Below are 15,719 nucleotides of genomic sequence, written 5' to 3' on the forward strand. Positions count from 1 at the left end.
CAGCCCTCTCCACCCAGTCAGTACTTCACAATAAAGAGGTTTAATATCACTTTCACCAGATAATGAGCAGGTATAAATATACATGATAAGTTTCCAAATTCACATGCATAAGTGTTGGCCCTGCCCCAGAATGCCCCTAGACCACCCCTTTTTTATACGCATGTATGTCTGAGGTTTATAAAATAGCTTATATGCAAGTACATGCTATTTATGCACCTATATGCTAATTTTTATACGTGTAACATTTTGAATATTCACCTTTTAGGTTTCCACATACTTTTAGCCAGATTGTGAGGAGGCATTTTCAGGTTTTTCGGGAGCATGTTTCAGGTGAGGGAAGCCAGCAATACACGCAGATTTGATTTGCAAGTCTACATGCATAGTTTCCAGACATCTTCTGGCCAAATAAACTGCAGGTGAAAGGCAGCAGGTACTTTGTAGCCACAGATCTTGTCAACAATTTTCAAAAAGAAACTGTAGTATCCTTTTTAAAATTAATTATAAGGCTCATGGTTACAAAATGGATGGATACAGACTTTGCGGTTACATGGACTTTCTGAAATTGCTCCCAGAGGATAATTTTCAAAAGCTTTTCTGTGAATTAAACAGTGTTTTTTACCCATAGAAAAAGGCTTTAAAAAATTACTCACCTGATACATGGGTAAACTTAGATGTACATGTCCTGTTTACCATAAGTTTATCCAGACTGAGCAGAGGTTCATGAATCCAGAGTTGGGCAGAGGTTTGCACTTATGTACATAATTTTGGACTTTAAAAAGCATGCGCTTACATTTTTTCCCAAATATTTATGCATATATTTTAGCAGGTATAATTGTGAGAGAGTATGTTTAGTGGGATAATTTTCAAAGTGGACCTAAGCACGTACGTTCGCTTTGAAAATTGGTGTACCTTATGGGGTAGATTTTCAAAGGGTTATGCGCATAGGTTATGCACGTAACCCCGAAAACCTACCCCAAACCCCCCTGCGCGCGCCGAGCCTATCTTGCATGGGCTGCCGGCGTGCGCAAATCCCTGGGACACACGTAAGTCCTGGGGGGGGGGGGGGGGGTCGGGGGCGTATCGCAGCCAGCGCATCATCGGGGGCGTGTTGCGGTCGGCGAGTCGTCGGGTGAGTGTCGGGGGCATGTCCGCGGCCAGTGCATCATCCGGGCAGGGCCACGGGCATGGTTCTGGCCCGGGGACGTTTCGGGGGCATGACCGGCATGCGCAAGTTATGCCTGCCTCTGGCAGGTGTAACTTTTAAAACAAAGGTAGGGGAGTTTAGATAGGGCTGGGGGGGTGGGTTATGTAGGGGAGGGTGCGGGGGGGGGGGGGGTGGAAGGAAAGTTCCCTCTGAGGCCGCTCCGATTTCAGAGCGGCCTCGGAGGGAACGGAAGCAGGCTGCACGCCGACCCTGGATTTTAAAGGATACGCGTGTATCTATTAAAATCCGGCATACTTTTGTTTGCGCCCGGTGCACGAACAAAATTACGCGCGGGCGTACTTTTATAAAATCTACCCCTATGTGCGTATTTGCTGGTTAACATGCATGATGTTACAAAATTCTTCCCTTACTGTACATAACCTTTGATCCTTTGGATCACTTCTAATGTACTTACTTGCTTGTCTTTTTTGGCTGTCTCCAGTCCTCCTCCATAAGGCTGACTCCCTTTGTAACGTGGAGGACAAGGCAGACAGTGGAAACCTGGAACTGTGTTGATACATCTATGGACTCCATTTAATTTAAAGCACACATCTGGGACTAATGCACACTAAGATTAAACATCAAGAAAACAAAGAATTAATTTAATTTGTCCAATAAACCTAAAGTGTATTCCTGAGTGATATTATTTCATTTATTATTTTATACCAATCTACCAGACATCAGCCTGCCCAAAGTGGTGTACAACCATATAATACAACACATACAATTCATATAAAAACAATAAAAATAATAAACAAATAAAACATCCTTACCCCAAACTAACTCCTCTTTACATCATCCCCTCTTCCACCCCCTATCACCTATCATATCTTTCATACTCCCCAAATATTTGTTGCACCAGTCAGCACATAGCCACTAACCTAAACCGCTCCTACCATCTCGCCACAAATTAACCATATCTCCAACAATAATTGTCTCCTATCTTATTTATCAATCAGGGAATAGCCACATTTTTACTTTTTTCCTGGATGCTGGGAAATTAGATTCTAGCCTGACATCCAGCAGGGATGAATTCCACAGCTCCATACCAGCAAACGAAAATGCCCTTTTTTTTAGAACGAAATCCTATACATCTCCTTCCTTGTAGGTATCTCCTAAAAGACACCATGCACCAAATGAAGAGTATATCCCTGTACATACCCGGTGACTAACTTCCATAAATACCTGGTTACTCACCCTTCACTACATGAAAGAGCAGGATCATTAGCTTGAATTTCAATCTCTCTTTCAAGGGCAATGCACTATGCCTAAGAGATGAACAAAATTAAACTTCATCATACCTCATCGAGATCTCCACAGAATGTACCATTTCCAATGTAGCCAGTAGGGCATGCTCCACAAGACCAGGAGCCATCAGGGAAACTGTTGCATTCAGCTCCAGGGAAGCAAGGATTTGACAAGCACCCATCTATTGAAATAGAAGAAAAGGTGCACACCATTGTGCAATAGTTAAAATCTTAATAATTTAATTTAATGGGCAGAATCAAGCATATCAGAAAAATAAGATTCATTAAACTTAATTCAGAAAAGCATCAGTGAGATGATGCACCAACTGGCTCAACCCACCTATGCAGTTGTTTACATCTACATTGCTCAAGCTAAGGATATAGTAATACAAACATGACCACCTATAAAATATTCAAGGCATCTGGATCCTGACTCCCTTTATATCATTACCCCTTTTCTTTAATTTTTCTTCTGAAAATTGCTGCTTCTTTTATTATAGCTTGCTAAATATTTTAGAAGTAATTTTAAAAGGCATTTCTGTGGGCTTGTTATAATATTGCCCACTCAGTATGCAGATAAACTTATATACATGTTTACCCAGACTGAACATTTCCTGGAGTAGAATTTGGAATTTGCACTTATACATACTTTTGGATTTTCCTGAAAATTTTCTGCATCCATTTTAGCAGGTGTAATTGTGTGTGAGTAGTTTTTGGTGGGATAAGTTTCAAAGTAAACATACATGCATACGTTGGCATTCAAATCTGATATAACTTATGTGCATTTTTGCTGACTTATTCAGAATTTTGCAAAATTAAACCATTAGTGTTGCTATTATATCTCCTCTTTTCAATCTTATTTCCAACCAGTTTAGAAAAGTGCCTTAAGCCTCTCTTTCAATAGTTTGTCTTACAGACCCTGTTCCATATGAGATTAACTTTCAAACAAATGCGTGCAGCGGAATATATGTGTGTATATTACTGTGAGCAGATCCACAGAATAATTTTAAATCCCACGCATATAAGTGTCTTTTATAAAATATGGGTATCTCTACCCCAACACATATGTGCGTATTTATGCTTACGCATGATTACACGCAATGCAATGAAATCATGTATATTACTGCATTGAAAAATATATGCAAGTATGTTTTACGTGCAAAAGTAAAGGACTTACTCAAGTAAGTCCCAATTTACATGTATTAAATCTGCTAATTTTGAAACATGCACACATAAATGCAATTAACCAGTTTAGCAATTAGTCCACTAGTTTGTCCAGTCCTTCTCCAAGTTAAGACCTTCATGGATCTTCAGCCCAACCAGTCAATACTATACAATAAACACATTTAATATCACTAATAAGACTATGGGGCAGATTTTTAAATGAGCGCGCATGGGGTACATTTGTGCACGCTACCCGGTGGGCACAAATGTACACCCGATTTTATAACATGCATGCATGAATTTGCATATAATTTTGCACATAATAAAGAAGGTACACAATTTTACCATCTGGAAATGCAAACCAAAAATATCAGGGATTTGTAAACAAAACACGTACAAAACCCTAAGAATTTGTATGTGAAGCTCTACTAGTAAAAATGTTTGCTGTTTAGGTATATCAGCATTATAGGAAATTGCCTAAAGCACCAAGTTTCGAACGCACCAAAGAGTGAAGTGAAAGAAGAGCCAGCTCCAGTTAGCTTTAAGTCTGGGCACCAACACTGTGTTAAAGGGTTGCTACTGCTCCTTTCCCCTACTCTGCTCACGGGTCCTGCCTATGGGCACAATATTAAAAGACTAGCCCTGCATATTATTCTTTTACAATGAACACAGACAACAAAGAAGACATCCCACAACCCTAAGAGGGAGTTGGGCTCTATCCCTTGTAAAAAGACCTTGGCAGATGCCAGATGGACACTTTGAATGTATTTATTTATGTATTTATTAAAAACTTTTATACCACACTAACAGTAAACTGATCAAGGTGATTTACAACAATACAATTAAAACATGAGAACAACCATGACTACCCTTTCCTGAAGCCCAAACTGTTAGTCTACAATCTTATAACTAAAAGGATAGAGTTCCTCCCCCCCCCCCCCCCCCGAGAACATCTTCATCCTGTGCTTTTAACTTTTCTCACTTGCTTTACCCCTGGAACTTCAAAAAGTGATTCCACTGAGGAATGTAATATCCGCCTAGGAACATATTTCTGCACCCTCTTTACCAAATAGATTGCACCCTTAGCATGAAAGATCTTATACATGATAGTTACAATCTTAAATACTATTCTGTCTCTTGCTGGAAGCCAATGCAGCTCTCTAAGCAACGGCTTAGCACTAAAGCACCTAAGGCAGTCAAAAATCTACCTTAAATTGTTGTAACCTCTTCCCTATAATACCCAACAATACCCCATTACTGTAGTCAAAAAGTGGTAAAACTAGTGCCTGGACTAATGTCTGAAACACCACCACACTTGGGGGTAGATTTTCAAATAGCGCGATTTGGCGTATTTTTGTTGGCGCATCAGGTGCAAACAAAAGTACGCTGGATTTTAGTAGATACGCACGTAGCCGCGCATATCCGCTAAAATCCGGGATCGGCGCGCGCGCGGCTATCGATTCCGTATAGCCGGCGCGTGCCGAGCCGCACAGCCTACCTCCGTTCCCTCCGAGGCCGCTCCGAAATCGGAGCGGCCTCGGAGGGAACTTTCTTTTGCCCTCCCCTCACCTTCCCCTCCCTTCCCCTACCTAACCCACCCGCCCGGCCCTGTCTAAAACCCCCCCCTTACCTTTGTCGGGGGATTTACGCCTCCCAGAGGGAGACGTAAATCCCCGCGCGCCAGGACGAGACCTGGGGGTGGGTCCGGAGGGCGCGGCCACGTCCCCGGACCGCCCCGGGCCGTAACCATGCCCCCGGGCCCGCCCCCGAAACACTACGTCCAGCCCCGAAAACGCCGCGCGGATCGGGCCCGCCCCCTCGACACGCCCCCGGCACTCCCCCCTCGGAAAACCCCGGGACGCGCGCCGGTAGGCCTATTGAACATAGGCGCACCGGCGCGCAGGGCCCTGCTCACGTAAATCCGCACGGATTTACGCGAGCAGGGCTCTTAAAATCCGCCCCTTACTGTATTCCTTATCTTTCTCAATTTCTCTAACTTTAAAAATATCCTTCTCATCATCAGGGAAATATGTGGTGTAAATGGCCATTTATCATTTATCTCAAATTTCAAATTTCCTGACTATTACTACAAACTTTGGGGTAGGTTTTCAAACGTGCACGTGCTTCCCGGTGTGCACACATGGACGCGCCCATTTTCTAACATGCGGGCGCCAGCATATTAGAAAATCCGTGGGCCACATGCACATGCGCACTGGATTTTATAATCCGCACACATATGTGCATGTGGCGCATGTAAGGGAGGGACCTTTGTAATTTCTGCGCAGCGATGCATTCAGGCCTTCCCCAGTTCCCTCCCAGTCCACTCCAATTAAGGAGCGGACTGGGAGGGAACCCTACCCCTCTACCTAAATTCCCTCCCTCTTCCCTTCTCCTCCCCACACCCTAAACCCTCCCTTTTTTTTTTCTTTGTTTTACTCCCGAGCTGAAGTAAGTTGCGTGCACTAGCCAGCTGCCAGCGCGCAAGTCTTCAGGACAGCAATCAATATTGCTGTCCTGGCCTGCTCCCCCCCCTGCCCTGCCCAGAATACGCCTCCTGGCCTGCCCCTTCGAAGAGGCCCGGTTCTTATGCATGCACCGGGGTTTATGCGCATAGCCAGGCCCCTTCGAAAATTCGCTCGGTGCGCACAAGGTTTGGCCACATGCATAAACCCCAGGATTTATGCATGCAGGCCTTTAAAATCTACCCGTTTATTCCCAACCTTTAATTGTAAACTACACTCAGGGTCTACATTTGCAAACACTATCCACTCCATCTTATCCTCATTCAATATCAACTTATTCTCCCCCAACAATTTTCCTACAACCTGCAAACCAGGTTCATTAATGGATCCTTTCCAAAGGGTATACTATCCAGACTTGATCTGCATAGAAATGACCCACTTGTGATTTCACTACTTAGAATAATTTTGTGTCACCTGCAGATTTTATCACCTTACTCATTCCTTTTTCCAGATTATTCATAAATATATTTAAAAAACACTGGTCCCTGTATGGATCTCTGAGTCATTCCACTGATTACCTTTCTCCAATGAGAAAACTGATCATCTGTTCCTACTCTTTGGGGCGGATTTTCAGAGCCCTGCTCGCCGGTAAGCCTATTTTACATAGGCCTACCGGCGCGCGCAGAGCCCCGTACTCGCGTAAGTCCCGGGGTTTTCGGAGGGGGCGTGTCGGGGGCGTGTCGGGGGCGTGTCGGGGGCGTGTCGGGGCGGGCCCGAACCGTGTGGCGTTTTCGGGGCGTGTCGGGAGCGTTCCAGGGGCGGGCCCGGGGCGTGGCTATGGCCCGGGGAGTGGCCGCGCCCTCCGGACCCGCCCCCAGATCGCGTCCCGGCGCGCTAGCGGCCCGCTGGCGCGCGGGGATTTACTTCTCCCTCCGGGAGGCATAAATCCCCCAACAAAGGTAAGGGGGGGGTTTAGACAGGGCCGGGCGGGTGGGTTAGGTAGGGGAAGGTGAGGGGAGGGCAAAAGAAAGTTCCCTCCGAGGCCGCTCCGATTTCGGAGCTGCCTCGAAGGGAACGGGGGTAGGCTGCGTGGCTCGGCGCGCGCCGGCTATACAAAATTGATAGCCTTGTGCGCACCGATCCCAGATTTGCGCGGCTACGCGCGTATCTACTGAAATCCAGCGTACTTTTGTTTGCGCCTGGAGCGCCAACAAAAGTACGCCTATTCGCGGTTTTTGAAAATCTACCCCTTTGTTTCCTATTGTTTAATCAGCTTGCAATCCACAATAGAACATTGCCTCCTATCCCATGATTTTTTATTTTTTTTCAAGAGTCTCTTATGGGGAACTTCGTCAAATACCTTCTGAAAATCAAAATCCATAATATGTAGGGCTTGGTAGTGTGTCCTTTAGTGCTTGCGCATGTTCCCCAGCCCGCCGATAGATGGCACTATAATATATCGGGCTTGGTAGTGTCCCCGTCAGTGCTCCCTGGCCGCCTTGGAGGCTCAAACATGCCATACAGCTGCCATGACACAACACCAGCTACAAGAGGTACTCCAGGGGGAATTCAGTGCTACTGCGGAATCCAGATTTTGCGCAGTATTCCTCCTTCCCACAGATTTCCTCTCTCACCTCGCTGGAAGACTATTCAAAACTGGAAGGTCAGCGGCCATCGCAGGACAGGCAGAAAATAGCAGAGGAGACCCTGGCATGCCGCGAACGGAGCGGCATGCCAGGGTCTCCTCTGCACACGCTCCATTCACGGCGAAGATGAAGGCCCGATGCGCCGTTTGTGTCGTGATCGGCACGCCCGGGCCTTCATCTTCACTGTGAATGGAGCGAGTGCCGTGGGACGCGCTCCGTTCGTGGCATGCCGGGGTCTCTGCTGCTATTTTCTGCTCAAGCCGAAAATGGAAGGCCCTCGGGCCTTCATCTTCACTGCGAACGGCACGCTGGGCCTTCATCTTCACCGCGAACGGCATGGGTCCCGCGGCATGCCAGTGAGAGGAGGGGAGGGTGAGAGAGAGCAGGAGGGTGTGAGAGAGAGCATGGGGGGGATGCCGGTGAGAGAGAATGTGTGTGTGTGAGAGGGGGGGGGGGGGAGAGCATGGTTGGTAAGAGGGGGGTGGGGAGGGTGTAAGAGAGAGCATGGGAGGTAAGAGGGGTGGGGGAATGGGAGGTAAGAGGGGTGGGGGAATGCTTGAGTGTGGGTTTCAGAGAGAGGGAGCTTATATGAGGGGAGGAGGATGCCGGTGAGAGAGAATGTGTGTGTAAGCGAGGAGAGGGGGTGTGGGGGAATGCGAGAGACAGCTTGATAAATAAACTTTGCCAGCCCTGGCTTTAGCAAATGTGCCTCCACGTCCCTTGCCCTGGGTGAAAAGAATTTAGTTTTTCCTTTTCAGCTAACACTTCCATTCAAGAACGTATGTGCCAATAAAAAGGCTCTCTGCCTGGGCGTAGAAAGGGTACAGTTGCTCGTATACTATATCCGGTAGTTCATACATAAAAAGCATCACTCTATGCAAGTACATACTCACAGATCTTTTTTAATTCACATTCCGCTAAGAACTATGTTATCTACTATTGTACTACCGGTGTTAACCTTTTTGTACTGTAACGCTCAGTCTATTAGGCAAAAAAACCCTATATTTGTGGATCTATTGAATGAGAAAGTGCCTGACTGCTTACTTATAACTGAATTATGGCTTATGGAGTCAGATTCAGTGATAGTAAACAGTATTTGTCCTACCAATTAGTGCGCTTTTTCAGTTGTTCGAGCTAGGCGCAGAGGTGGGGGTGTGTTAGCTTTTATTAAAGCCTCTCTTAAACCTGTAAGGAAAATAACCCATAATAGCGATCCCTTCGAACCTTTGATAGTATCTACTGAATATCTAAATGTGCTACTAGTAAATTGTCCACCTAGAACTCTACACACACATTTGACAAAATTCTTAGAACTCATCCCCTCTTTGGTGCGGATTTTCATACTCCGCGAATAGGCCTACTTTTGTTTACGCTCCAGGCGCAAACAAAAGTACGCTGGATTTTAGTAGATACGCGCGGAGCTGCGCATATCTGCTAAAAACCTGGATCGGCGCGCGCAAGGCTATCGATTTTGTATAGCCGGCGCGCGCCGAGCCGCGCAGCCTACCCCCATTCCCTCCGAGGCCGCTCCGAAATCGGAGCGGCCTCGGAGGGAACTTCCTTTTGCCCTCCCCTCACCTTCCCCTCCCTTCCCCTACCTAACCCACCCACCCGGCCCTGTCTAAGTTCCCCCCTTACCTTTGTCGGGGGATTTACACCTCCCGGAGGGAGGTGTAAATCCCCGCGCGTCAGCGGGCCTCCTGCGCGCCGGGACGCGACCTGGGGGCGGGTCCGGAGGGCGCGGCCACGCCCCCGGGCCATAGCCACGCCCCCGGGCCCACCCCCGGAACGCTCCCGACACGCCCCGAAAACGCCGCGCGGTTCGGGCCCGCCCCCCGACACGCCCCCTCCGAAAACCCCGGGACTTACACGAGTCCCGGGGCTCTGCGCGCGCCGGTAGGCCTATGTAAAATAGGCTTACCGGCGCGCAGGGCCCTGCTCGCCTAAATCCGCCCGGTTTTGGGCGGATTTAGGCGAGCAGGGCTCTGAAAATCTGCCCCTTTGTCTTTAAACTTAGCAGAAACTATTCTTATAGGTGATTTCAACCTGCAAATAAATAATGATTCCTCATCTACTATTGCTACTTCTTTTTTAGATGCTATGTCTGGACTAGGTTGGACCCAACTCATTTCTGACCCTACTCATATCAAAGGAAATACCTTAGACTTAATTTTTTATAATTCTTCATATTTGAATATACCATTAGTTGATTTAAATAATCAATCGGTTCCGTGGTCAGATCATCATCTTATTTCTTTCTCGACCTCCATTTTACAGAAAAGCTCAAGTGATACAGTTAGACAACTTAAAAAAAGGAAACCTATAACTACAGAATCCTTTTTAAACGCATTTGTTGACAACATACCACTTGAACTTGCCGAGAATGTTGATAAATCACTAGAAAATTGGAACTCAGCTATCTTGACAACTCTAGATGTGGTTGCTCCTCTTAGATCAATAACACAAAAAAAATTCCCAAAACAAATTTAATTTTCCTTGGTTCAACAGTACTTTACGTACGATGAAAACCGCTTTAAGAAAAAAGGAGTGTGTATGGTTAAAACAGAAGAACTCTGAAGCACTGTTTGACTTCCACAATATGTTAGAACAATACAGAAATGAAGTTAACCTAGTAAGGAAAAGGTACTATGCGAATAAAATAGCACTCGCAAACAATAATCCGGCAACATTGTTTAATATAGTAAAATCTCTAACAATTGATCATGCAAACGCACTTCCTGAAACACAAATGAAACATGTGAACAAATATCTACATTTTTCCAACAAAAAATTGAAACCATATCTCAGGAATTTGCCACTTTACCCTATCCAAACTATAAACAACAAACTATAAAGTTCCGGGATGTAATAAATGATTGTTTCATGGAGCAATTGGTTCAGGAACCAACAAGAGAGGGAGCTATTTTAGATTTAATTCTTAGTGGAACACAGGATTTGGTGAGAGAGGTAACGGTGGTGGAGCCACTTGGCAACAGTGATCATAACATGATCAAATTTAAACTAATAACTGGAAGGGGGACAATAAGTAAATCTGCAGCTCTAACACTAAACTTTCAAAGGGAAACTTTGAAAAAATGAGGAAAATAGTCAGAAAAAAACTGAAAGGTGCAGCTGCAAAGGTTAAAAGTGTTCAACAGGCTTGGACATTGTTTAAAAATACAATCCTAGAGGCACAATCCATATGTATTCCACGCATTAAGAAAGGTGGAAGGAAGGCAAAACTATTACCATCATGGTTAAAAGGTGAGGTGAAAGAGGCTATTTTAGCCAAAAAATCATCCTTCAAAAATTAGAAGAAGGATCCATCTGAAGAAAATAGGATAAAACATAAGCATTGTCAAGTTAAGTGTAAAACATTGATAAAACAAGCGAAGAGAGAATTTGAAATGAAGTTGGCCATAGAGGCAAAAACTCATAATAAAAACTTTTTAAAATATATCCAAAGCAAGAAACCTGTGAGGGAGTCGGTTGGACCATTAGATGACCGAGGGGTTAAAGGGGCTCTTAGGGAAGATAAGCCCATTGCAGAAAGAGTAAATGAATTCTTTGCTTCCGTGTTTACTAGTGAGGATGTTGGGGAGATACCAGTTCCGTAGTTGGTTTTCAGGGGTGATGAGTCAGACAAACTGAACGAAATCACTGTCAACCTGGAAGATGTAGTAGGCCAGATTGACAAACTAAAGAGTAGCAAGTCACCTGGACCGGATGGTATGCATCCTAGGGTACTAAAGGAACTCAAAAATAAAATGTCTGACCTATTAGTTAAAATTTGTAACCTATCATTAAAATCATCCATTGTACCTGAAGACTGGAGGGTGGCCAATGTAACCCCAATATTTAAAAAAGGCTCCAGGGGTGATCGGGGTAACTATAGACCAGTGAGCCTAACTTCAGTGCCGGGAAAAATAGTGGAAACTATCCTCAAGATCAAAATTTTAGAGCATATAGAAAGACATGATTTAATGGGACACAGTCAACATGGATTTACCCAAGGGAAGTCTTGCCTAACAAACCTGCTTCATTTTTTTGAAGGGGTTAATAAACATGTGGATAAAGGTGAACCAGTAGATGTAGTGTATTTGGATTTTCAGAAGGCGTTTGACAAAGTCCCTCATGAGAGGCTTCTACGAAAACTAAAAAGTCATGGGATAGGAGGCAATGTCCTTTCGTGGATTACAAACTGGTTAAAAGACAGGAAACAGAGAGTAGGACTAAATGGTCAATTTTCTCAGTGGAAAAGGGTAAACAGTGGAGTGCCTCAGGGATCTGTACTTGGACCGGTGCTTTTCAATATATATATCAATGATCTGGAAAGGAATACGACGAGTGACGTTATCAATTATTCAGAGTAGTTAAATCAGAAGCAGACTGTGATACATTACAGGAGGACCTTGCAAGACTGGAAGATTGGGCATCCAAATGGCAGATGAAATTTCATGTGGACAAGTGCAAGGTGTTGCATATAGGGAAAAATAACCCTTGCTGTAGTTACACGATGTTAGGTTCCATATTAGGAGCTACCATCCAAGAAAGAGATCTAGGAGTCATAGTAGATAATACATTGAAATTGTCGGCTCAGTGTGCTGCAGCAGTCAAAAAAGCAAATAGAATGTTAGGAATTATTAGGAAGGGAATGGTTAATAAAACGGAAAATGTCATAATGCCTCTATATCGCTCCATGGTGAGACCACACCTTGAATACTGTGTACAATTCTGGTCGCCGTATCTCAAAAAAGATATAGTTGCAATGGAGAAGGTACAGAGAAGGGCAACCAAAATGATAAAGGGAATGGAACAGCTCCCCTATGAGGAAAGGCTGAAGAGCTTAGGGCTTTTCAGCTTGGAGAAGAGACGGCTGAGGGGGGATATAATAGAGGTCTTTAAGATCATGAGAGGTCTTGAACGAGTAGATGTGACTCGGTTATTTACACTTTCAAATAATAGAAGGACTAGGGGGCATTCCATGAAGTTAGCAAGTAACACATTTAAGACTAATTGGAGAAAATTCTTTTTCACTCAACGCACAATAAATCTCTGGAATTTGTTGCCAGAGGATGTGGTTAGTGCAGTTAGTGTAGCTGGGTTCAAAAAAGGTTTGGATAAGTTCTTGGAAGAGAAGTCCATTAACTGCTATTAATCAAGTTTACTTACGGAATAGCCACTGCTATTAATTGCATCAGTGCATCAGTAGCATGGGATCTTCTAGGTGTTTGGGTAATTGCCAGGTTCTTGTGGCCTGGTTTGGCCTCTGTTGGAAACAGGATGCTGGGCTTGATGGACCCTTGGTCTGACCCAGCATGGCAATTTCTTATGTTCTTATGTTCTTAATTAGTAAATTTCGAATGGACTGACTTTCACTCCATTACTCCTAAAGCTATTCAAAAGATTATAAGCAAGCACAAAATTTCAAACTCTCCACTAAATCCTTGTTCTGGTACACTATTAAAAAGTATCATTGAAAAGTATCCTGATTATCTGTGTTCACTTATTAATCAATCTCTGGAATCTGGAAAGTTTCCTGATTTATTAAAACAAACTTCAATCTTGCCTATTCTAAAGAACAAAACTTCTTCATTTATGGATTTTTCAAACTTGAGACCCATTGCCTCCTCATGTTCCTTAGCAAAAATTTTGGAATCGGTAGTATTACATCAACTCAAAGACTATCTATCAGAGTTTGACATACTACACCCGAACCAGCATGGCTTTAGGAAAGGACACTCTACTGAGACCTTATTGTTATCCTCTTTTGACACTTTCCTTTGAGGTTTCGATTCTTATACTGACTATGTGGTCATTTTATTAGATATTTCAGCAGTGTTTGATACGCTGGACCATAAACTATTGATGTCTGCTTTACAATTTATAGGTATAAAATCTACAGTCTTAGATTGGTTTGGAAGTTTTCTCTCAGATCGTACCTGCCAAATTAATATAGGCGCTTGTTCCTCTGAAAGTTATACTCAATCAACAGGTGTTCCACAGGGCTCTTCATTATCCCCAATACTGTTTAACATTTATCTCTTGCCTCTGTGCCAGATACTGGCTTCTCTGAATGTCCAATTTAAACTTTATGCTGATGACATTCAGTTAGTTATTTGTTCCTTACAAATCATCCTGGTCTGATACCTTCTCTCTGATTCAGATATACATCAGTACAATCGAACAGTGGATGGCCCATAATCGTTTAAAACTGAACAAAAAGAAAACAGAACTTCTTTGTCTAAGTTTTATATCAAATCTTACCAATGCCCCCCCAGCTAGTGTAAACTTAGGTAAAGAAGTGATACAGGTTACTAAGTTAGCACGTAATCTTGGAGTGTGGATTAACACTAATCTATCCCTAACGCAACATATTTCCAAAGTGTAAAAACTTCATTTTTTAAACTACATGTTTTAAAATGATTACGTCCTCTTTTATTTTTCCATGATCATCGTTCAGTGTTGCAAGCGCTGATTTTGTCAGGCTTAGATTATTGTAATGGTCTATATATAGGACTACCTGAAACCACCGTTAGGCCTTTACAACTGGTTTTGAATTCTGCGGCTAGACTACTTACTGGTACCCCACTAAAACAACATATTTCACCAATCTTGTATAAACTACATTGGTTACCAGTCAAATATAGAATTCAATACAAAATTATCATGTTAATACACTCCTTGTTGAACAACACTGATTCAACTTGGCTATGTTCCACGTTGCGAGTTTATAAACCTCAAAGAGAGCTCAGATCATCAGGCAAAAACTTCCTAGAAATTCCTTCAGTAAAACATGCAGCACTGAATGTGACAAGGAATAGAGCTTTCTCGGTTGCTGGTCCCATCTTATGGAATGCCTTGCCAGACCCTATAAGGTTAATATGTAGTCGAAAGGAGTTCAAGAAGGCTTTAAAAACTCATCTTTTCCAGGAAGCATTCAAGGATTTTGAACCTACTAGTCAAACAAAGTAAGGTTAAGTATGTTTAAACTTTATTGACTTGCTTATTATTTTATTTCTGTTCTTTTAGTTTTTAATTGTAATGGCCAAATTCTTATTTTTTTCATCCTTGTTTTTATTGATTGTGTAACACATTGTATTGTTATTCATACTTTATTTTAACTTTACTTTTATTATTTATCTAATTTTAATTAATTTTTTTATTTTGTTTACATTATTTTGCTATTGTAAACCGCTTTGGTCAGTTATTTTTACTGGTAAAACGGTATATAAACTTGATAAATAAATAAGTATCCACTGGATCACCATTATCCACATGTTTATTAAGCACTTAAAAAAAATGTAGCAGATCAGTGAGTCAAGCCTTCTCTAATATAAATTCACACTGGATATTTTGGCGGTTCCGGTCGCGAACCTCGCGACTGGACCCTTACCTTCTCTGCCTCAGGGAACGCCGGTCAAGACTCCGGATTGCCTGGGCCTGCTTAGGCCTACATCGCAGCGTCCCCATGAGGGAGATGCCGCCGAACGCTACACAGGCCCCGCCCATTAGGCTCGCGCGAGCGCGCAGAGGGACCCTTTTAAAGGGCCTCTGGCGCGAAAGCTGAGCCAGCCCCCTACAATGACATCAGACGCCGAGGGGGATTTAAACCCGGCGTCTGACCCCAGGATTTTGCCTTGCAATGCGGTCGACTCGTTTGAGTGGAGACTTGCCTGTCTGTTCCTGCTTGTCAACCTGCCGGATCCTGCCTGCCTGATCCTGCTCGTCTACCTGCTCATCTGCCTGCCTGATCCTGCCTGCCCGTCTCTACCTGTCGTTCCAGCCTTCCTGTTCCATTCCCTGCTTTTGGAATTCATCTTCGGAGTATCTTCTGGTCCTGATCCTGGTCTGTTCTTCGTCCACGTCTTCAGCCGCCTGCCCTGATCCTGGTCTGTTCTTCGCCACGTCTTGTCGCCAGCCGCTCTCCTAAGTCCCAGCGGTCTGGGTCCCTACGGGCTCCTCCCTGGGGGACCGTGGGCTTCCAAGGTGAAGT

At 44.0% G+C, this 15,719-nt stretch overlaps 1 protein-coding gene across 1 annotated transcript in view; it reads right to left on the minus strand.

The window, feature by feature from the left end:
* LOC115082042 (thrombospondin-2-like) overlaps positions 1 to 15,719 on the minus strand; it is a 195,528-nt gene that overhangs the window by 34,231 nt on the left and 145,578 nt on the right. The window contains 2 exon segments of the mRNA XM_029586307.1: positions 1,620 to 1,772; positions 2,506 to 2,633. Coding sequence (XP_029442167.1) covers positions 1,620 to 1,772; positions 2,506 to 2,633 — 281 coding nt within the window.

The sequence above is a fragment of the Rhinatrema bivittatum genome, unplaced genomic scaffold (assembly GCF_901001135.1).
Source record: "Rhinatrema bivittatum unplaced genomic scaffold, aRhiBiv1.1, whole genome shotgun sequence".
NCBI classification, from domain to species: Eukaryota; Metazoa; Chordata; class Amphibia; order Gymnophiona; family Rhinatrematidae; genus Rhinatrema; species Rhinatrema bivittatum.